General features: G+C 37.6%; 1 protein-coding gene across 1 annotated transcript in view; it reads left to right on the top strand.

Annotated features, from left to right (window-relative positions):
• Positions 1–24,964, top strand: part of FREM3 (FRAS1 related extracellular matrix 3) — a 126,121-nt gene that overhangs the window by 77,864 nt on the left and 23,293 nt on the right. The window contains exons 7-12 of the mRNA XM_074231576.1: positions 9,540–9,689; positions 11,477–11,686; positions 13,848–14,027; positions 18,018–18,182; positions 18,838–19,020; positions 20,563–20,693. Of these exons, the coding sequence (XP_074087677.1) occupies positions 9,540–9,689; positions 11,477–11,686; positions 13,848–14,027; positions 18,018–18,182; positions 18,838–19,020; positions 20,563–20,693 (1,019 nt within the window). The remainder of the gene's footprint in view (positions 1–9,539; positions 9,690–11,476; positions 11,687–13,847; positions 14,028–18,017; positions 18,183–18,837; positions 19,021–20,562; positions 20,694–24,964) is intronic.

A 24,964-nucleotide genomic window follows, 5' to 3' on the forward strand; every position in this document is an offset into this window, starting at 1 on the left:
ACACACACACACACACACACACACACACACACACAAACACACCATAGAGTCCCTACCCTCAAAAAGTTTTCATTTTGCTGAAGGTGGAAGTATGTGTCGGGGAATGCAGAGTTAAGTAACAATAAAATATGTAAAAATTAAACTTTGAAATAACTGGCATGTTGAATACTTCACAACTTGGGGCTTCCGTCAAGTCCAATTCTTTGTGACCCCATTTAGGGTTTTCATGGCAAAGATACTAGAGTGCCTTACCATTTCTTTCTCCAGCTCATTTTACAGTTGAAGAAACCAAGACAAATAGGGTTAAGTCACTTGTCCAGGGTCACACTGTTAGTAGTGTCTGAGGCCAGATTCGACCTCAAATTCTCCTGACTCCAGGACCATTGCTATCAGACAAGATGTAATACAAGAGTTAGTATTTGAGTTGAGATTTAGAAGAAGTTAAGCATCCCAAAAGGTATGAAAAGGGAGAGACCTAGGATGGGGGATGATAATGTGCAAAGTCAGTGAAGCAGAAGATGATCTATCATGTACGGGGAATATCCAGAAGTTTGACTGGCAGAGTATCTGACAGGGAAGAGGGACACAGGCAGATAATGTGAAATCTGGAAAGAAAGTCAGACCTGTAATCCCAACTCCTAGAGGAGGTTGAAACTGGTGGATTACTTGAGTTCTAAGTTGCCATGAGGCTAAAATCAATCAAGTCTTCACACAAAGCCTTTTACCAATATGGTGGAGCCCACCTCCCCCTTTGGGGCACCATCTGGTTGCTGAAGAAGGCTCAAATTAATTTGGGCTAGAAATAATGTGGGCTAAAAATTTTCTGTTCATTGGTCCATGAGTAGCACTGCATTTAGAGCCAGGGTGAGTGAGACCCAGGCTAAAAAAAATTAAGGGAATTATTAGGGTATTCAAGAGGACAAGCACCTTATGTGAGGACTCAACCTTTTTTTCTGGTTGATTTCTGTCTTTATTAATAAATGGAAAAATTCACAAATAACAAAGGCTACTACATTGAGATTGGGGGTAGGGAATCAGGTGAAGGGGACTACTTACTGCTCCTACTATACATATATATATATATATATATATATATATATATATATATATATATATATATATAAATGCAAGCAAGGTAGGGATGGTGGGTAGATGAGAGCAGTAGCCAGTTCCCCACCATCTTGGAAGAGTCTTAGAGGAGAGGAAAAGAAGGATAAGATTGTAAAGGGGAAGGAATGTTTTGAGTAATAGCTTTTCTCCTCATTCTTGGAGGTGGAGGGTTGGGAAGGGAGAGATGAATAAAGTACTTTCAGAGAGCAATGAAGTAATGGTCTCTGCAACCAGGCTGCATGTTGCATAGGTGTCTGAGGTTATAGAGGCCCTGACTAGGGTGGATTGCTCTTAAAACATTCTTTAAGTGGAGTAGGCATTATTCCTCCTCTGCCCCACTCTCTACTCCACATCTCACCCCACTTTTAGTCTCTTTCCATCTATTTTTAACCTCCAACTGATTATCTGCTGAGGATTCTTCAGGGCAGTTCCCTACCACCACCCTCCAAAGGAGACAGAATGAATCAAAAATTTCAAATATTTGAGGGAGCCAGGTTTGGTTAATGTTGTTGTTAGCTTGTTTTTTAATGTTATTTTATTTTATTTTTTCCAATTTCATGCAAAGATAGTTTTCAACATTCATCTTTTTATGAGATTTTGAGTTCCACATTTTTCTACCTCCCTCCCTTCCTTCCCCCTCGCCATGTCAGCAAGTATTCTGTTATAGGTTATATATGTTCAGTCATCTTTAACACATTTCCATATTAGCCATGTTGTGAAATGTTAGCTATCTTGTTTTGCTTTGCTTTGCTTTATTTTCCAAAAGATAGTCAAGTAGACAAAACACCAAATTTGGAAAGAAAGACCATTCAGGTTTAGAATTAGAATAAAATAAAATCCATAGACCTTCTAATTTTTAACCAAAAGAAGTCTATTTAGCAATAGCATGGAAAGGATATTCATCAACCATACAGGACTGGTTCTCTTGGCCATAGCTCCCTTGTCTCACATGCTATGGTCCCTCCCTTGATCAAAAGCATGGGTCCAGCCTGAAGAACTTCAGACTCATCAGGAGCCAGCTTTTATACTTACATGACTAGGAAGCTGTATCAACAGTTCAAGCCTTAGTCCCCTAGATCAATGAAATCTCAAGAACAGTTTCATATTTTTTTTAAGGAAAAACTAATTCTATATGTCAGAGTTCCTAATAGATGGTACCTTAACCACATACTTCCTACTTGGATACTTTCTAGTTTCCTCATCCATAAAAATGGGGACTTAGAAGAAATTATTTCTAAGATCCATTAAAGTTTTATATTTTATATGCACAGATTAATAGGAGAGAGATAGGAATAGGATCTGGACTAGGGATTTCAGTGGCATGGAGAAGTCATAGAAGAAGAAATTTCCTCAACTAATGCAGAGATCTTCTCTTCAAGTTAAAACACTGAGAGCTGCCAGCAGAGATTAAATGACTTAAATATCAGTTATTAAATGTCAGTATTCTAATTGAATTATATTGTAGCTGAAATTATATTGTAGTTGAAACACTCTAAATGGAAAATTAGAAAGATTTCATAACAGGCAAAATATTGCTATATTTGAATGCATTGCTGAGGAAAGTTATATAATCTTCTCAGAAGACTTTTAAGAATAGTGTACAGTAATAAAATATTTCTGGGGTGGTTGAAATTATATTCTAGTCAAATGGTTATCATTTTTATTGTTGTGGAAACTAAGGTCCAGAAAATTTAAATTATTTCACCAAGATCATACAACTAGGGATGAAACCAATATTCTAATCCCTTTGTTTCTGGGATTTATTTAATGTCAGTGAAGACTTTCATTATTCCTTCAAAGTAGCTCTAGGTTCTGATTTATGAAAACTCTTCATTTCTAATAACTGGATAATTTTCTCATTCTCAGGATTCAAAAGAAGCTATCATATACCTCTATTTGACCTCTTCATTAGGCAGAAGGGCTATAAGTCTTGTTAACTAAATGTTTATTAAAAATTTGAACTTGAACTTCAATTAAAACTGATTTTCAACTATTTACATTTAAATTCATTCATTCATTTCAACACAAAAATTATAACAATTTTTCAATTTCTCCATCTAAGTACATATAAAAGTTTTTTGAAATTAGTTTTATTGGTACCTTTTGTTTATACATCACAGTAATTTCTGAAAACTTCTTTCCCTTCCTGCCACTATGCCCCTTATTCATCAAATAATAGCTGAGTCACAGTGCTTGTAGCATTCTACCCTAGCCATACACCACATTCCATTGTGATGAGGAAGCAATATTTCATTATCTGTTCCCCAGAAGCATTACTGCTATTTCAGGTACTCAAGGTTCAGCTTCCTTTCAGGGAGATTTTCACATACCTTATTTTATCATTATGAATATTTCCTTTTGATTCCTATTTAATTTTATATCAGTTCATAAAAATATGGCTATGTTTCTTTGAATTTTTCATATTCATCATTCTTTAGTGTACAATTTCATTCAAATGCCACAGTCTGTTCAGTCATGTCTTTTTCATTCTTGGGATTCTTTGCCTCTCCTGTGGATATAGTTAATTGTACTTCATTATGGTCCTTTTTTTTTCCTTTTCATCACTTCATAAATGTTTTTCATGTTTCTTTCCATTCATCCCATTTGTCTGTCTTATTTGTATATTTGTTGTAGAGTAGTTGTTTCAGCTATATCTTCTTTATGATCTCCATATGGGGTATTCTTGGCAAAGATCCTGGAATGGTTTGCCATCTCTTTCTCCAATTCATTTGACAGCTGAGGAAACTGAATAGGCTTAAGTGACTTGCTCAGGATCACACAGCTAAGAAATGTCTGAAGCCAGATTTGAACTCAAGAAGATGTCTTGGGGGTGGCTAGGTGGCATAATGGATAGAGCACTGGCCCTGGGTTCAGGAGTACCTGAGTTCAAATCCAGCCTCAGACACTTAATAATTACCTAGCTGTGTGGCCTTGGGCAAGCCATTTAACCCCGTTTGCCTTGCAAAATCCAAAAAAAAAAAAAAAAAGATGGCTTCCTGACTCCATAAAATGATACTGTAGTTCAATTTTACTATTTGACATTTAGGTTGATTCTAGTTTTTTATAGTTACATATGATGCTACTGCTATGAAAAATCTTTGAATAGGCAGCTGTACTTTGTTTTTATTACACTAACAAAATATAATTCCCAAAAACATAATTCCTTGGTCAAAGGTCATGAGTGTTTTTTAACTGTTACTGCATACTATGTGACTGTTGTCAAAAACCATTTTAGAATTGGAATTTCACGACAAATGAATGAGAGAATACCTGTTTCTAACTATCATTATTTTTAATTCCATTTAAAGAACTGATTGTCTCTTCAAGACATTTTTTAAGGCTTTTTTTTGCAAGGCAAACAGGGTTAAGTGGCTTGCCCAAGGCCACACAGCTAGGTAATTATTAAGTGTCTGAGACCAGATTGTGTACTCCTGACTCCAAGGCTGGTGCTTTATCCACTATGCCACCTAGCTGCCCCTTCAAGACATTTTTAATATAAAACTGTCATTCCACATAGTAGCCACACTATTTAATCAAGAAAATCTTTCACAAAATACACGTTTATTCACATAAGCTAAATGGCAAAGAGTTTGAAGAAAATGCCAGACCTTTGATATAGGCTCCATCTAGGCATTTGAACAATGAAGGCTTTGTAAAAATGGATCCTCAATTCTCTTTGAATGCTTGTGGGTTCCATATCATTGTCATATCCTATCTGGGAGCAGGATCTCTGGGTGTATGGGAAGGAACAAAGAATCCAGATGTTCATAAGTGAACTTGGAAGATAGAGATGCAAGCATTTTGCTACTTCATAATCAAATTAAAATCTCAAAGAAAGGGGATTGTTGCTTGTGCCGTGACAGAATCCCAAATAATAATTAAATAAATAAATACAATATTTATTTTATTTCTATTTAGAAGTAAATAAAAAGAATTCCAAAACATATAAGGAATCCATCAAGTAAATACTCTCCTATAGAAAAAGCCTATCCAACAAAAATTGATAGAGTTTAAATTAGTGATATGTTGATAATCAAGTCCTTCAGTAAAGATACTGGGAGGTGGAGGAAGGGGAACAGAGACTGTATTTGTAGTTAAGAGGGCCATATTTAAACTGATAGTTCCTTTTTTGGCAAAACATCAAAGGCAAAGGGAGGAAGAGAAGAGAACAATCTCAAATGACTTCCTTTGTGATCACTGTTCTCTTTATTCATCTGGTGCATTTCCAGATAGACTACTTCTGTTGCATTTCTCCCCACCCTATGCCTTCTTTGGCTCCAAGTATATTCCAAATAATAAAGTTACCTCAATAAATTTTGATAGCTACTGAGACAGTCATCATGAGGTAAATGTTAATGATGAAATATTCCATTAATTGAGAAGGATATAAGAGATCAGCTATCAGGGCCTGACAAAAAATGATTTGCTTTGGCCTAGGGATCACACATAAACCAGGAAATTATAATATTATCCTAGACTTCTCTACAATGAAGTATGCTGGTTTGGGCTTTGGGAAACTGAATTGGAATTAACCTGTTGAGAGAACAGAGAATCAAGTCTCCAGGATACTGGAGAGTTCACTGATTTGCCCATATTCATATACTCAGTGTGGCTCAAAGATAGGACTTAATCACAGCTCTATTCTTCATGAGTGGAGAGAGTTTCATCAATTAGAGGTCACCATGAAAATAAAATCACAAGGTTTAAATCCCAAAAGGTGGGTGAGAATGATAAGGATGGGAGAAGGGAAAGAGATAGAAGTTCCTGTGAGCTAGGAAGGAAAGAATATTAAACTGTGTCAACTACAAAAATCAGAGAAGCAAAAGAAGGGGATTATGGAAATTTAAGTCTTTTGTTGATAGTAAGATGGCACAGTGGATAGAGTGTTGAGCCTAGAGTCAGGGTGACTCATCTTCAAGAGTTCAAATTCAGCTTCACATACTTACTAGCTATGTGACCCTGAGTAAGTCATTTTACCCTGTTTACCTCAATTTCTTTATCTGTAAAATGAGCTGGAGAAGGACATGGTAAGCTGCTCCAGTATCTTAGCCAAGAAAACCCCCATCTTTAACTGACTTTTCACAGACTACACAAGATTAGAAGGAATTCAGAAAGCTGGAAAACAATTTTTACAGTTAGTATTTCTGATAAAAGGACTCATTTCTAAAATATATAAAGAACTGATTCAAATTTATAAGAATACAAGTCATTTGTTTCCCAATTAATAAATGGTCAGAGGATATGAACAGCCAATTTTCAGATGAAGAAACTAAAGCTATATAAATCATATGAAAAAATCCTTCAAATCATTATTGATTAGAGAAATGCAAATTAAAACAACTCTGATGTACTACTTCACACCTATAAGATTGGCTAATATGACGAAAAAGGAAAATGAGGGGATGTAGGAAAATTGGGACTAATGAAGTGTTAGTAAACTAATCCAACCATTCTGGAGAGCAATTTGGAACTATGATTAAAAACTTTGATCCAACAATACTACTAGATCCATATCCCAAAGAGATCATAAAAAATGGGGAAAGTCCCACATGTACAAAAATATAGCACTCTTTTCATAGTGACAAAAAATTGGAAATTTCCCTTCAATTGGAGAATGGCTGAACAAATTGTGATTTATGAATGTGATGGAGTACTATTGTTCTGAGAAATAATGGAGTACTATTGTTCTGTAAGAAATAATTCTGACTTCAGAAAAGCCTAGAAAAATTGATACTGAGTGAAGTGAGCAGAAACAGGAGAACATTAACAGCAACAATGTGTAATGATCAACTATGATGACTTAGGTCTTCTCAGTAGTACAATGATCAAAGACAATTCTAAAGAACTTGTAATAAGGGGCAGCTAGGTGGGGCAGTGGATAAAGCACCGGCCCTGGAGCCAGGAGTACCTGGGTTCAAATCCAGTCTCAGACACTTAATAATTACCTAGCTGTGTGGCCTTGGGCAAGCCACTTAGCCCCATTTTTGCAAAAAAAAACCTTACCAAAAAAAAAAAAAACTTGTGATGGAAAATGCCATACACATTTAGAGAAGGAACTAAAGAATCTAAATGCAGACCAAAGCATACTATTTTCACTTTGTAAAATTTATTCTTTCTCATATTTTCCCTTTTGTTCTGACATGATTCATAGACTGCTTGACTAATATGGAAATATGTTAGACATGATTGTACATATATGTGTAAAACATCAAATTACTTGCTGTCATGGGAAGAGAGGTAGAAAAATGTGGAACTCAAAAACTTAGAAAAAAAATGAATGTTGAAAACTAACTTTATATGTATTTGGAAAAAATAAAATATGTTTTTAAAAAGTTAATGGGAAAGAATAAAGAATGTAAACTCCTAGAGGGCAGGGAGTGTTTGTCTTTTTGCTTATATTTGTGTTCTCAGCACTTATCATAATGCCTAACACATAGTGTTTAATAAATTCATGCTGACTCAACTTGAACAAAACTGTGTACTATAGATTATAATGACTGAACTTAGCTCTTTAGAAGAGTTGAGAAAATCCAACTACCTCCCTTCTTTGGAGAGATGGGGAGCTACTACTGCATAACCCACGAGACAGGATTGATATGTTGATTTGCTATGCCAAATGACATTTTTCTTTTTTCAAAAAGATATCAATAAAATAAAAATTCCTCAGTCTTCCAATAGAAAACCACAGAATAGAAAACTAGAAACTACAAAATAGAAATCCCCTTATTCCCACACAATACTCCCCATTGTCTTTCTCCCCCCCCCCCCACAGTGTGGCTTTCCTGATAAATAATACAGACATCAAGAGTCACCTTCCTGCAAAAAGCTGATGAGGAACCTATCCACCTTCAGACAGAAGTGATGAACTCAATATACAAAATGAGACACATTCTTGTGGATATAAACAATTGAGGAATTTATTTCAAGGGTTTTCTTTTCTTTTTTTTTCAATGAAGGGGGTAGAGAGAAGAGAAAGTAAAAGAAGAGAAACAAAAAAGGCTAATCAACTCAGTTCTGTGAACATAACAATGGTCAGGATGTCACCCATGAATGAGAGCTTTCGAGCAAATTCTCAGGCCCACTTCTGACTCTTTCTTTCTTTTGCCTTTTTTTAAAGCACAAATCAGCCTAGAGGATCTGTTCCAAAAGTTTTTTATGTACTTACTAATAGGGGCTCTTAACTTGGGGTAGAAAAAGGAGATTTTAGGAATTTAAATGTAAAAAGTTTCATTTTTATTTTATAATCTTTAATTTCCTTTGTAATCTTTTTTTAGATTTTTTTTTGCAAGGCAAATGAGGTTAGGTGGCTTGCCCAAGGCCACACAGCTAGGCAATAATTAAATGTCTGAAACCGGATTTGAACCCAGGTACTCCTGACTCCAAGGCTGGTACTTTATCCACTTCACCACCTAGCCACCCCTCCTTTGCAATCTTAAAAGTTTTCTTTTTCCTGAGAAGGGATTCATGTGATTCACCAACAACAAAGACATCTATAACACATAGTAAAAAGGTTAAGAAACCTCCTTGTAGGGTAGTCAAGTAGCACAGTGGATAGAACACTGGAGTCAGGAGGATCTGAGTTCAAATCCTAGCTCAGACTTACTTAGCTGTGTGATCTTGGGCAAGTCACTTGACCCTGTGCCTAGCAAAAGGAAAGAGAAAAGGGCAGCTAGGTGGCACAGTGGATAGAGCCTTGACCCTGGAATCAGGAGAACCTGAGTTCAAATGTGACTTCAGGCACTTAAAAATTGCCTAGCTGTGTGACCTTGGGCAAGTCACTTAACCCCATTGCCTTGCACAAAAAAAATTAAGAAGAAAGAGTGTGAGAGAGAGAGAGAGAGAGAGAAATGCAGATCATGAACAAAGTGCTACTTAAATAATTGGTCAATTAAATTAAATAATCCAAAATAAATAATTGCTTCTTCCTTCTTAAAAAAATACTGCATGAAAAAAGATCCCTTTACTTCAAAGATCTAAATTAAAACCCCACATATCAATTCTCCCAACAACAAGGAGAAATTTTTCTCTTAGATATCCTATAAATTCTCCCTCCTATCATTCTGCAAATCATTGCTAGGTTTACAGATTTATAGCCACTTTAGCAATTTCCCATAGGGACTTTTCCTATGCAGAGAAAATGAATTTTCCGCCTTAAAAAGAGAAGCTCATTAAAATCAAACATGAATGACATGTTATTTTAGTTTCATCACCTCGTGTCTTGTAGAAATACAATAATAGCTAGTGCTATTTTATCCATTTTGTAGAATTCCATCTAATAGTCACAGTATGTAAAACAGAAACTGGGACAGCTACTGTCAGCCTGCTATTGGGATCAACACTCAGAATCACCATCTGAAGGATGGAGTTCAGAAGCCACAGAATTTTTGCAGGATTGAAACATGCTTATTTTCTCTACCCTCTCTCTTCAGAACCTACCCTGTATTTTGGGAATTCTGAATATCATGTTGATGAAAGTGCTGGTTATGTGGAAGCTTGTGTATGGAGAAAGGGTACTGACCTTTCTAAACCAGCCACAGTCACTATTCAATCAAGGAAGATGGAGCCAGTGTCTGCAGAAGGTGAGAAATATTCAAAGGGGAATGGTGGGGAAAAGAAAAGAAACTGGGAAAAAATAATAAAAGGTCAAGTCTTTTGCATGGGTTCAACAATTTGCCTGAGACTGGTATGCCAAATCTTCATGGACAGAACAAAGTATCGTGGAAAGAATTAAGGACTTAGAATACGATTTGAGGTCAAAATCAATCTCTTCCTCTTACTAGCTGTGAAGTGGTAACTCACCTAACCTCTGAGTTTCATATGAGGATAAGATAAGCAAGGGCAGGAAAAGGTAAGTCCTAGTTTGAGGTATAGAACAGAAAGTCAAATTGGAAGATGGACCAGTATAAACCAAAAAATAATAATAATAAACAGATAAGTGAGTGCATGAATGAATAAGTAAAAAAATGGATGAATAGACAGACAGATGAATCAAGTCATATCAGTAATTAAACAATTATGAAGCTAAAAAAAGTATGAAAATCAAGTACCAGATCAGACCAATAGACATAAAACAAAAAGCAAATTCAGTGAGTGTTTTGAGCTTGACCATTTGTTTGACTCAACTTGTTTTCCCAGAGCATTAGTCTTTTTTGTGATGATGACTCTCATCATTCTCCCTCTCCCTGTATCAATGTGTTGGCATGTCCATGATAAGATCTCCTGAATCAGCCGTACCTGACAACTTGCACAGGAATATCTTTCTAGTGTTTATCAACTGCTTCTGCCACAGGGAGAATTTAATAATTCAGTGAGCATTTATGGAGCACTTAATATATGCAAACCACTATGGTAGGTACTAGGTACTAGGAAAGCAAAGACAAAAAATGGAACAGTTCCTTCCAACATTCTCTTCAATGTATCACATAGCCTTGGGGGAATATCTGGGCCCCTATAGGTTAGAGTTTGAAAATGTTGATGAATGAGGTTTCTGTAGCTTATTACCTCTATCATTAGATACTGTTTTCATTTTTGCTATGTTTTTTTCCTTGATGCAATGGTTTGATTCCTATTCTAATTACTAGTAGAAAAGCTACCTAGACCAGATTACAAAAATGGTTAATAACAACTTGACTGAGGAATAGTCAGAGGCAAAGTTAAAATGAGCTGAATTTTGAAATATTAAGTCCGATGAGTGATAGAAATTCTATCAAATAAAGTTCAGAACAAGTCATTGAAGGACTACAAAATATCAAAAGGAAAAACTTTTAATTTCAAATGAAAGTTGCCTTTAGAGCCTCTGCTCCCATCAATAAGAGTTTTGTCGTGATTCTTGTAACATGATAGGACTCAACCACACTAATGATGAGGATGTATTTGTACAATCATTGAGAATACCATGGTCCTTGACAGGGCCTATGAATCTTCTTCCCTAAGAGATCAGGTCAATGAATATTATTCCAAGGGATCTGAATTAAATTTAAAAAAAGAATGGTGGGCATTGGAAGGTCATTTGGCCTTCTCAGAAAGAACATCAATGAGGGCAAACTAGATAGAGCACCAACCCTAGAGTCAGGAGGACCTAAGTTCAAATCTGACCTCAGACACTTAATATTTACTGAGTTATATAACCTTGGGCAAGTCACTTAACCCCATTGCCTTGAAAAAAAACAAAAGAAAGAAAAAGAGAGAGAGAAAGAGAGAGAGAAAGAAAGAAAGAAAGAAAGAAAGAAAGAAAGAAAGAAAGAAAGAAAGAAAGAAAGAAAGAAAGAAAGAAAGAAAGAAAGAAAGAAAGAAAGAAAGAAAGAAAGAAAGAAAGAAAGATCATTGAATGCTGCAACCTCATTCATGATTCTTGCTTTAATGGTAGCTGGCATGGATTATGTTGGTGTGAGTCAAAACCTCAACTTTCCTCCTGGAGTGAACATGAAGACTTTCCGTGTGATCATTCTGGATGACCAGGGTCAACCTGTCTTGGAGGGTCCAGAAAAGTTTGAATTGTTTCTCCACATGCCTATGGACTCAGTGCTTGGAGAACCCAGCAAAACAACTATTACCATCAATGACACCATCACAGACTGTAAGAAGAAAATATTGTCATTGTGTTTTAGTTTGTCTTTTTAACAATTTCATCCAAAGATAACAAAGATATCACATGGGGTTAGAACCAGATATTTTTTACTAAATGGATGAGGCCTGCTCATTTTTTATAATGCTTTAAGTTACAATATATTAATGTAGGAAGGTGAGTGAGTACATGTGTGTGTCTGTAGGTATGTTCCAGAGAAGTTGTACCCCCATACCTCATTGTGGAATGGAGGAAACTCTGGGTTCTGAAAAGCTATGTTGGCATATCATAGGCCCTGGCAGGCCCTACCATGCTAACTTTGGGTATAGGCTCAGGAGAGAACATATATTCCATCTGACAATCATACTTCTGAAATTTGGAGAAGCCCAGAGTAGCAATTTTTTTTACTACAATTCTCAAAAACATGGACTTTTAGGAGCATAGTTTTAGAGCCAGAAGGGATCTTAGAGACCACTGAGTTCAGCCTAAGGCTGAAAGTAAGGCACAGAGACATTAAGTGGTTCATCCATGGTCACACAGCTAGAAAGCATCTGAAATGAAATTTGAATATGGATTTTCCTGACTTTAAGTTATGTTGAATTCTTTTTGTTAAGGGTTCTACTCTGACTCACTGGAGAAATTTACAAATTTGCAAATCCTTGAAAGTATTTGGTCAGAATGGTTGGTCAGAAAACTTGTTCCCTGACATGTGACTCTGAGCAAATCAGTTCATCTCTATGGGACTCAGATAACTCCTAAGCACTTTAAATCATAGATTAGGTATACAGTCTGGGATCTTCCTTAGTGATAGAAATTTCCATTCCCAAAGTTACCCACACTGATAATATCATAGATATTATAAAATATATTATAATATATATAATATGATATCTTCACATATTCATTTATATAGAGAAACTATGTTGGAGGACATTTCTGCTCTCAAAGAAGTCACAGATTATGTGAATGGCTTAGGAAACTGAAAAAGCATAAATGTATAATTACATAAATTCATTTATTGCTGTTTTTATTATTGATCATATTTAACATAGATTGAAGGAGGAAAAAAATGCCTCCCCAATCAATCAATTTTTATCAAGCACTTACCATGGCCAGACACTGACTGTGCTAAGCACTAGGGTTACAAAAGGAGGTAAAAGATAGTCCCTGCCCTCAAGGAACTTACAATCTAAGGAGAAGACTACATGCAAACAAATACATACAAACAATCTATATGCAGGATAAAAGGGAAATAATTAACAGAGGGGAAGACACTAAAATGAAGAGGGATTGGGAAAAATCTCCTATAAAAGACAATTCTCCAAAATATGCCTTACTTCCTACTGGGAAATCATGGCTCAAAGATCATAGGGTTGGAGATTTAGATAGGAAGATATAAATCTGGTCCAACCACTTCATTTTACAGATCAATAAAATAACCATCAAGCATTGACTGAGTGCCAAGCACTGTCCTAGGTACTAGATATAAAAACAAAAATGAAGTAGCCCTTGCTCTCAAAGAACTTACATTCTATTAGGAGAAAACAGCATTATATGGATAGATAAGTATGATATATTAACAAAGTAAACCCAAAGTAATTTAAGGAAGGAGGTACTAGATTCTGAGGAAGAGATTATGAGGAAATGAGACAGATTTGAGCTGGAACCTAAAAGACCTAGGACTTCCAGAGGGTGGGAGGGGTGTGGGGGGGTAGTGCAATCCATGCATATCAGAGACACAGAAAGAAAAGAGGAAGACAAATATCCAGGGAGGTTGAGGGATCTCCCAAATTCATGCAGATGTCAAGTAGCAGAGCTAAGATTTGAACTCTGGTCCTCCATCTCCAAATCCAACCCTTCTCCTCCTCCATGTCCCTGTAGCAGGGATGATGGAGACAATTGCATTCATTTTTTAAATGTTGCTCCATAATATTGTTTCAATTCAACAAATATTTATTATCTCCATTGTGTGCCAAATACAGCATTAAATACAAAATCAAAAATAAAAAATATAATTGTCTTCCAAGTACTTAATTCTATTGACATTCTTACATTTCAAAAAAGCTGATGAAACACTGAGGCTTCCTTAGTGACTTGAAAAAATTGGTAGCAAGAGATCAATTATTCCACTGAGTAGATTCTGAATGAAAATTTTTAGAATATTCTCTTCCAGTACCCAAGGTTCAATTCAAAAAGCCCTCCTACATGGGAAATGAAAGAGATGGGCAGGTCAGAGCCATCATTTACCGCAATGGAGATACTAGCCACAGCTCCACAGTACGCTGCTACACTCGCCAGGGCTCTGCCCAGGAAAGGCCCAACACAGATGACTCCACTATCATTTTTCTTCCAGGTAAGAATTCTGGGTTCTTTTTGATTCCACAGAGCACAGAATAGCTTCTCTTTAAATACCAAAGTAAGGAGGAAGGGACTGGATTATATACATGTATATATTAATATATATTTTATTTACAAAATGTACATATATATTTACAAATATGTACACATATACATAATATATAATCATATTCACATATTTATCTGCATATGTATGTGTGTGTTTCTGTGTATAAATATATGTATGAATGCATATGTTGTCATTCAGCTGTTTCAGTTATAACCAACTCTTCATGACCCCATTTGGGATTTTCTTGACTAAGATACTAGAGCAATTTGCCATTTCCTTCTCTAGCTCATTGTACAGATGAGGAAAGTAAGGAGTTAAATGATTTGCCTAGGGTCACACAGCTACTAAGTGTCTGAGGCCAGATTTGAACTCATAAAGATAAGTCTGACACTATCAACTGTGCCATCTAGCTCCCCAAATGCACATATATAATCTACATCATAACTATGGGTAATAAAAAATCTACATAATAAATTTTCTGTAAAATCAACATATAAATTATATACAGATATCAGTTTTGTTTTCCATATAAATACATATAAATGTTGTTGGAAAGGTTATCTGTCAAAGCAGTCTCCAAATTTTTTAAATTATGTACTTCTCAATTAAAAACTTTTGAGTATTCCCTACCAGTAAATCATGTTTACTTATTTATGTTATATACATGTACTACTGCAATTATACTTATTTGCAATATAAACAAAAGCAATGTTGCATTATTAAACAAAACTAAAAATGTTTAAATATATTATAAAGATCAATAACCCAATAAGCATTTATTATTCAATTGCTATGTACTAAGCATAGAGCTAAGTGTTTGGACCACAAGAAAAAGCATATATCTACGTTCTGGTTGGTTAATTCAAGTATACCACCAGGGTCTTACCATGCCCCTCAGGAGGGGATCCCACTTTGGAGACCTCCAATCTAGAGAATTACATGCTACATTTAATACCCCAGTTATAAAAAAAAAAAGGGAATGATGAAAAAAAAAGTATTACTTTAGCCAGAAAGGAGTTGATGGAGCCACATATGTTAATCCAAGGCAAAAATAAATCAATCTTTTTTTTTCTGTAGGTTTTTTCCAAGGCAAATGGGGTTAGGTAGCTTGCCCAAGGCCACACAGCTAGGAAATTAAGTGTCTGAGGCCGGATTTGAAGTCAGGTACTCCTGAGTCCAGGGCTGGTGCTCTATCCACTGTGCCACCTAGCCACCCCCAAATCAGTCAATCTTAAGAATTTCTTTGAAGTGGTGCAAATGATAGGTATGTGATGGGGTTCCTGGGCAGTTAAAGTTGAATAAGGCTATTGCTCCTTTAATTTCTTTTTTCCCCTCCTGATTCCCATCAATAGGACTCATTTCTAGTTTTTCAACATTTGCAGCTTATGCCAAGACAGTGGAATCTGATTGAGTGCAACTAGAATCCAAGGAAGAAAAACTCATCAAACCAGCTGCTTCTTATCTTATAGGGATTCAATGAGAATGAACAAAAAAAGAGTGCTTAAAGAGACTTGCAATTTTGATGAAGAGATGTACTATATAATTCTGAGTTGGGAGAGAGGTATCTTTTGGTCAACATTTTATTTATATGTTAGGATAACTTTTCCATGTTGAAAGTGGGAAGTAATTTAAAGTCACCTAATTTTCCCATGAACATGTGGGTAATTAAAGTATTATATGATGTATATTAACTTGATGAAAAAAATTTTCATTCAGGTCATGGGAAGAGTAGGAAAGTAGGAAAGTGCTAAGGGATTGGGAGACAGGGATTGGGAGGCATTCTGATAGGCATCAGTGGAACCATAGTAAGGTAGCAAGAAGATTAGGGAAGGTGAATATGGGGCATCTGAAAGGATGGGAGTTGGGACCCTCCTGTGCTGAGTGGTGTTGAGAAGATAGTAAGAGAAGGGGAGGGGCAAAGTAGAGGGGGTTAGAGGAAATTCTGAGAAGCTAGGCACCCCTCTCTTGCAGGAAGAGGAAATGGGAGTAAGGAGGAGGAATTAGAAAGAGGGAACTAGGGCAGAGAGGAATGATGTAGCAGTATCAGTGCCAGATTTGGAATCAGATCCTACATTTGAATCTCAGTCATGCTACTTAATTCTCTGGGTGACTTTGGGCAAATCACTTCACCTTTTATTTCTTCATGCATAAAATAAGGAGGTTGAATTATCCCTATGGTCACATCCTGCTCTGACATTTTATGTTCATAAAATTATGAGGAAAAGTCAGTTTAAAAGAGAAAGACAAACAACAAAGTCTAATGGAAAGAATAGAATAACACTTATTTGGAAGAAGAGGACCTGGGTTTGAATGTTATGTCTAAGTCCACTAAGATGGTACAGCTGGACCTGGAATATGAAAGACATGAGTTCAAATCCTATCTTAGATGCTTCCTAGTTGTGTGACCCTGAGCAAGTCATTTATATTAAAAAAAATTCTACTTCAGCTTCCCCATCTATAAAATGGGATAATAATAGTAGTTAGAATCATTATAAGGATCAATTGAAATAATGTTTGTAAAGAACTTTGCAAACCTTAAAGCCCTCTATAAATATTAACTATTGTTATAATAGAATCATAGGATCACAGATTTAGAGAGGATTCTTAGTGGTCATCCAGTTGAATTCCCCTTCATTTTCCAGGTGCAGAAACTGAAGCCCAGAGATCATCTGGTAAACCAGACTGACTTACCCAGTCACACAACTAGGTTATAGCAGAGCCAGGATTAGATCATATGTCCACCACTCTTTCCACTGTCCCACACTTCAGAAGGAAATATAAAAAGCAGATTGAAAAGAAAAGTCTGGATTGGTTTAGCCATTCACACTGAATTGACCCTGTTCTATTAGATTTCCTGAAAACAATATAAATGCTCATTGTGGCAAAAACTAGCTTTTACATCAACAAAACATGCCTTCAGAAGGGAGCTGGGAGCAGTCTAGTGTTTAAAAGTTCTGAGACACACCAGATAGAGTTTTTCCAATTATGAAATTATTAAAGGAATACATATATATATATATGTATATATATATACATATATATATATATATATATATATATATATATATATATAAAATACCAAATCAACCAGAGCATCTATAAGGATATAATCATCCCATATTTTAATAGCACATTAGAACTCACAGTCCAACTATCTCATTTTATAAGTGAGGAAATTAAAGGCCAGGCATGGCTGGCAAATCCCTGAACCAGGACTCAAGAGCAGGTCTGTGGGGCGGCTATCTGGTGCAGTGGATAGAGCACAGGCCCTGGAGTCAGGAGTACCTGAGTTCAATTCCAGCCTCAGACACTTAATAATTACCTAGCTGTGTGGCCTTGGGCAAGTCACTTAACCCCATTACCTTGCAAAAACCTGGGGAAAAAGGACAGGTCTGCCAGCCTACTTAGTTGGTCCACCACACTAGGAGAGTTTTCACTGCCTATCATGGTGTCCTCAACTGAACTGACAGAACTGTGTTCTTACATCACTACCATTTTGAAGCAGATCCAGCCTAAGACTAGGTAGCACAGTGGACAGAGCCCAGGACTTGGACTTGGGAGGACCTGAGTTCAAATCCTGCTGCCGTCACACACTTAGTTGCATAACCCTGAGAAAATTATTTAGCTACTCTTTGTCTCAATTTCCTCACCTGTAAAATGGAGATTATAATAGCATCAACCTGAGAGAGTTGTAAGCATCATGAGTTAATATATTGGTTTTGAAATTCTTAAAGCTCTCTATAAATTCCAGGTATTATCATTATCATTAAGAAGTTACTTGGAAACAGTTTTTAAAATGTACTCACAAGCTGATTAGATAGCCAAGGGAAAAGACTTTTCAAAGGTTTATTCTTGTGCAACATTTTTTTAACAGTCTATCATAAGCAGTTTTCAAATAGTTCCATGGTTGTATCTTTTTCTTCTGGCTTTGTGCAGGAGAGACAGAGAAGGCTTGTATGGTGATCTTAGAGGATGATTCCATTTATGAAGAAGATGAAGCATTCAGGCTCATCCTTGGCTCCCCAAAAAGCAGCTCTGCCTTTGGTGCCTCAATTGGAGAACCAAAAGAGATGCTGATCAGTATCAGGGATGAAGAAGACAGTGAGTTTTTATCCTCTTACTGCTTTTGTGGATCATGAACTAAGTTACAAGTATTTGGTCAGAGGTTTTTCCTATAATCTAAAATAGATGTCACTTCCATTTTTGTTGGAAAATTATTTCAGTTCATCCAAGGGAGCCAGGATTTCTACAGATTTTTACCCTAAACTTAGCAAACTAATTAATGTAGAAGAGCATCCCTTGAGGTTTGAATCTGGAACCAAATATATACACGGATACATTTACCAAAGATAATCACATGATTTTTATCACAATTACCATGGAGTGATCCATGTGCAATCACATTGTGTTCAGTGAATTTGCTTGAAATGGGTTAGTCTCAGCGTTAGACACCTAATTCCTAGAATCAGCACACAACTACTCTATAAGTCATAGAATGATCTGGTAATAAACTGATAACTTAAATAGGTATCACTTATGACCAGGAAGAAAGCAGAGTCATCATGGTAGTCTTTTCCAAATGTGTTGCATTAGTTAAAAAAAAAAGATAGCCCTTAATTCCACCCAGAAGTCAATTCAAGGTTAGAAATTAACAGGCTGGAATCTGATGGAAGATATATGCAAGTCCTTTACAAAATCCCTAGATTTAAAAACTCTGATGGGACATTAAAGACAGATAAATTTCTATTTTTTCCAGAACCAATAATCAAGTTCTCCAAAATCAAATACAGTGTTCAAGAGCCTCAGCATTCCAGGAAGACCACTGTGCTCAAAATCCCAGTGGTGCGCCAAGGGGACACTTCCCAAGTGTCTGTGGTGAGGACCCACACAAAGGATGGCTCAGCAACCTCCGGGGAGGACTACAACCCTATGTCAAAAGGTGAGAAAACGAGTATCGAGCAAACACAATATGCTTTCTTCATTAATTATGCAAGGATGGATTGATATCAGTTCCCTCCATACCTTCTAAGGTTCAGCTACACTGGCTTACTTGGCAATTCCTCCCACAAGAAACACTCTCACTCCATCCCTAGGCCTTTTCACTGTCTCTTCCCATGACTCAATTTTCTTCCTGCTTATCTCTGCCCCTTCGATTCCCTGGTTTCCTTGAAGAAGAAGAATGATAATATTCAAATAATGATATTTAATATTTAACAATATAATGATAGTAATTAATTTTTCATTAATAATAAATATTATATAATAGAATAATGATAATTGCTATATAATATTATATTAATTTGTCATCAATGATAAATGGTATATAATAATATGATAAATATATAATATGATGTATAGTAACATAAAATTAATTTATCATTAATGATAAATTATATATAATAAAAATATCATAGGCTCAAAGACCTAGAGCTATAAAGGACAGATCATCTTCTTTGTTATAATAATGAAGATACTGGGCCCCGAAAGATCAAGCAAGTTTTCAAAAAGTGGTGGTTAATTAAATTGAATCCACAGGTCATTCCAAGATTCCACTGTATACAGTGAGTTTTAGCTCTATAACTGGCAACAATTAATAATAGTTCACATTCTGGAATATTTTAAGGCTTACAATAACACTATGAAACAAGTATTCTCCTGCTTTGTTTTTTAATTATATCTATACTTTCAGTGGTATAGGGAACAACTAGGTAAGGGAACTCCCTCCCTCTATTAACGCAAATTAGTATCTTCTCAGAAGCTCATTATACTAAGTATAAAAGCACCTCAGACCGGGAAAGATTAAGTAACTTACCCAAAGTTACACAGCTAGTAATGATAATGATAGTAGTAACAATATATTTATATTATTCTTTAAGATTCACAAAGCATATTACAAATATTATTTTATCCTTATAAGTACCTTTAGGCAGGGGCTATTATCCCTTTTGTACAGATGAAGAAACTGAGGCCAACAACAGTTTAGTGATTTGTGCAGGGTCACACAAGCTAAGGGGTTTGTGAAGCTGGATTTCAAAGAAGGTCTTCCTCATTCACCATGCTACTGCTCTATCACCTTTCTGACAGATTGGTAAATTTAGAGCTATTCAGTGACTTGCCCACAATTTCACAGCTAGAAAGAAGACTCAAACCCAGATGTTGTGCTTTCCAAGACATCAGGTAAATCATTCATGTACCCCTTCAAACCTGATTCCTACCACTGCCTCTTGTTCTCTTCACATTGCTAAGGAGCAATGAATTTCCCAAAGGAATTGGGCAAGAAGGAATGAGGAGGAGTTATAATAGACCTTCAGGAGAACTGGGATCAGTACTGGGTCTGATAAAGGAGTTTAAAGATCTGAGTTTTAGTTACAAGACAACCACTACTTAGCCTCTTTAAATAAATTCCTATATGTTACGAAATTGGAAGAGAGGGAGGTTGGAATAGAGATTGATTTTGTTTTCTTTTTATTCTCCCTTTCAGATATTGAGTTCAAGGAAGGAGAAACTGAACACTTTGTAGAAATTGAAATCTTATATGATGGTGTAAGGGAAATGAGAGAAGCATTGACAGTTCATCTGAAACCAGATGAAAATATGGTGGCGGAGATACAGGTTATTACACGGCACCTTCAAAACTCTAGCAAATTACAAAAACACTTTAAGATATTGAGGCATTTTTCAACTGCTGGCTTCCCCAAAACCAATCAAACTGATCCATTCATCTCTGCATCCTACAAGAGAAACAACAGTTCATGTCTTAATTACTGCTGTTATAATGCTATTAGGATAGTGAGGAAGCAGTTCTATGGAAGAATGAGTACATTGTTTCTAGCAAAATTTTGAATATATGCTGTTCTCTTTTAAATCTTTGAAAAGATAGTCTGTATGATCATTAAGATCCATAGCTTTGATGTCATCCTAAACTCCTTATTCTCACTCATCCCAGACATAAAATCTTAATTCTACAACCACAAAATCTCTAATATGTATCTCTCTCCTCTCAAAGCACATAACTACTATGCTAGTTCAGACCCTCATCATCTCTCACCTAGAAGTCCTTCTAATTGGTGGGATTTCTACCTCAAGGCTCTCCCCTCTCCAATTCATGTGCCACTCAGCTGTCAAAAGGATTTTCCTAAAACATAGATTTGATCATACCACCACCACCTGTAGTGATAGCATTTATTAAGTTCTCACCATGTTTTAAGTGCTGAGGATACGATTATAAGTAAGCAAAACAGTTCCTGTTCTCATGAGGCTTACATTCTGAGAAAAAAAAAAAACACATAAAGGGAAATTGGAAAAGAGGAGATGTAATGAACCGAAAGTGAAATGAAGGACCAACCTGGGCAAAATAAAATGAAAGCTCACCTATCCCAGCCTGTGGTAGTTCCATAGGTAGAGCTCAAGTTTTAGGTGTGAAAAAAATAAAGATGATGGATACCTTGGTATAGAGAAAAGAACAGCTCCCTGTTACCTCTAGTGTAATATTAAAAACTTTAAAGAACCATTCAAGACTGTTTACAACCTCATCCCTGCCTACTATTTCATTCTGACTCTTTGTTGTCACATACTGTTTGGTCTGTCTTTCTACATTTACCCATTCCTGGGATGCTCGCTCTCTCCTCATTTCTACACTTTAACTTCCCTAGCTTTCTTTCAAAATCACTCCAAATACCTCCTTCTACGGGAGATATTTCCTGGTACTCCCAGCTGCTAGAGTCTTCCCCTTTAAGATTATCTTCCATTGGAGAACAGCAACAGCAAATTAAAAAAAAAAATGAGATTCTCTTCCAGCTTCTCTGTATCTTTATGTACTTCTATACATCTTATCTCTTCCATTACAATATAATCTCCTTGGGGTGGCTAGGTGGTGCAAGTGGATAAAGCACTGGCCCTGGAGTCAGGAGTATCTGAGTTCAAATCTGACCTCAGACACTTAATAATTACCTATCTGTGTGGCCTTAGGCAAGCCACTTAAACCCATTGCCTTGCAAAAACCTAAATATATATATATATATATATATATATATATATATATATATATATATATATATATATATATATCCTTGAAGGAAGATAGATTTTTTTTTGCTTTCCTTTGTAATCCCAGGATATAGCAAAATACCTAGCAGATTTATTAAAATGTTTTTGAGTGATTGTTTGGTGGGTTGGTTTGATGGACCTGAATTGTCCTAAATAGTAACTTGAATGTCCAATTTTAACAAGAAAATTTCATTCATCAATGCTTTGGGATAAAAGGAAAGTTTACTTTTATCCTTAACTTCAACCTACTCTGCATGTCTATGTAAAACACCTAAGCAGAATAGTTTTGTTCATATGAGAAATAAAAAGCTATGAATGTAACAATTCATACTCCGTGTTCTTCAGAGAATCATAGAATCATAAGGGACCTTAGTAGAGCTAAACAAGAATCTTTTTTACAAGAGGTGAATCAGGCTCTTTTATATTAATGTGAATTCAGCTGTTGTTTTTCAGTCATGTCTGAGTATTCATGACCCTATTTGGAATTTTCTTGGCAAAGATGCTGGAGTGGTTTGCCATTTCCTTTTCTGGCTCAATTGACAGATGAGTAAACTGAGGCAGATGGGAAAGTCACTTGCCCAGGGTCATAGAACTAGAATGGTACAAGGTCGGGTTTGAAATCAGGAAGAGAGTCTTGCTGACTCCATCCAAAGGATTCTATCCATTGTGTCATCTCGCTGCCCATAGATCCAGTTAGATTGATTAATATATGGTTGATTAATTGATTACTGCTTCACTCTGTATACTATATCATCTCCAGATTTCCAGTCCAAAAAGAAATACCTTCTCTATCCTTCAACAACTTTTCTGATAGTTGACTATCTAACATTTGTTTAAAGACTTCCACCATATTTTCCTTTTGTTATTTTTTAAATTGTTATTATTTTTTCAATTATCTATTGAATTACTATTGAATCAATTGTATTTCCTTCCCACATCTGTAGAATGAAGGAAGGAAGGAAGGAAGGAAGGAAGGAAGGAAGGAAGGAAGGAAGGAAGGGAGGGAGGGAGGAAGGAAGGGAGGGAAGGAGGAAGGGAGGAAGGAAGGAAGGAAGGAAGGAAGGAAGGAAGGGAGAAAGTGAGGGAGAGAGGGAAGAAGGAAGGGAAGGAAGGAAGGAAGGAAGGAAGGAAGGAAGGAAGGAAGGAAGGAAGGAAGGAAGGAAGGAAGGAAGGAAGAAGGGAAGGAAAGAAGGAAGGGAGGAAGGAAAGTAGGAAGGGAGGAAGGGAAGGAGGGAGGCAAGGATGGAGGGAGGGAGGGAGGGAGGGAGGAAGGGTGGAAGGGAGGAAGGGAGGAAGGAAGGAAGGAAGGGAGGGAGGGAGGGAGGGAGGGAGGAAAGTAGGAAGGGAGGAAGGAAGGAAGGGAGGAAGGGAGGAAGGCAAGGAGGGAGGGAGGGAAGGAGGGAGGGAGGAAGGGTGGAAAGGAGGGAGGGAGAGAGGAAGGAAGGGAGGGAGGAAGGAAGGAAGGAAGGAAGGAAGGAAGGAAGGAAGGAAGGAAGGGAAGGGAGGGAGGAAGGAAGGGAGGGAAGGAGGAAGGGAGGAAGGAAGGAAGGAAGGAAGGAAGGAAGGAAGGGAGAAAGTGAGGGAGAGAGGGAAGAAGGAAGGGAGGGAGGAAGGAAGGAAGGAAGGAAGGAAGGAAGGAAGGAAGGAAGGAAGAAGGGAAGGAAAGAAGGAAGGGAGGAAGGAAAGTAGGAAGGGAGGAAGGGAAGGAGGGAGGCAAGGATGGAGGGAGCGAGGGAGGGAGGAAGGGTGGAAGGGAGGAAGGGAGGAAGGAAGGAAGGAAGGGAGGGAGGGAGGGAGGGAGGGAGGAAAGTAGGAAGGGAGGAAGGAAGGAAGGGAGGAAGGGAGGAAGGCAAGGAGGGAGGGAGGGAAGGAGGGAGGGAGGAAGGGTGGAAAGGAGGGAGGGAGAGAGGAAGGAAGGGAGGGAGGAAGGAAGGAAGGAAGGAAGGAAGGAAGGAAGGAAGGAAGGAAGGAAGGAAGGAAGGAAGGGAGGGAAGGAAGGAAGGAAGGGAGGAAGGAAAGTAGGAAGGGAGGAAGGGAAGGAGGGAGGCAAGGATGGAGGGAGGGAGGGAGGGAGGAAGGGTGGAAGGGAGGAAGGGAGGAAGGGAGGAAGGAAGGGAGGGAGGGAGGGAGGAAAGTAGGAAGGGAGGAAGGAAGGAAGGGAGGAAGGGAGGAAGGCAAGGAGGGAGGGAGGGAGGAAGGGTGGAAAGGAGGGAGGGAGAGAGGAAGGAAGGGAGGGAGGAAGGAAGGAAGGAAGGAAGGAAGGAAGGAAGGAAGGAAGGAAGGAAGGAAAGTAGGAAGGGAGGGAGGGAGGAAGGGAGGAAGGGAGGAAGGCAGGGAGGGAGGGAGGAAGGAAGGAAGGAAGGAAGGAAAGAAGGAAGGAAGGAAGGAAGGAAAGTAGGAAGGGAAGGAAAGAAGGAAGGGAGGAAGGAAAGTAGGAAGGGAGGAAGGGAAGGAGGGAGGCAAGGATGGAGGGAGGGAAGGAGGGAGGGAGGAAGGGAGGAAGGGTGGAAGGGAGAAAGGAAGGAAGGGAGGAAGGGAGGGAGGGAGGAAGAGAGGGAGGAAGGGAGGAAGGGAGGAAGGCAAGGAGGGAGGGAGGGAAGGAGGGAGGGAGGAAGGGTGGAAAGGAGGGAGGGAGAGAGGAAGGAAGGGAGGGAGGAAGGAAGGAAGGAAGGAAGGAAGGAAGGAAGGAAGGAAGGAAGGAAGGAAGGAAAGTAGGAAGGGAGGGAAGGAAAGAAGGAAGGGAGGAAGGAAAGTAGGAAGGGAGGAAGGGAAGGAGGGAGGCAAGGATGGAGGGAGGGAGGGTGGAAGGGAGGAAGGAAGGAAGGAAGGGAGGGAGG

Source organism: Macrotis lagotis, chromosome 3, assembly GCF_037893015.1.
Source record: "Macrotis lagotis isolate mMagLag1 chromosome 3, bilby.v1.9.chrom.fasta, whole genome shotgun sequence".
Classification (NCBI taxonomy): Eukaryota; Metazoa; Chordata; class Mammalia; order Peramelemorphia; family Peramelidae; genus Macrotis; species Macrotis lagotis.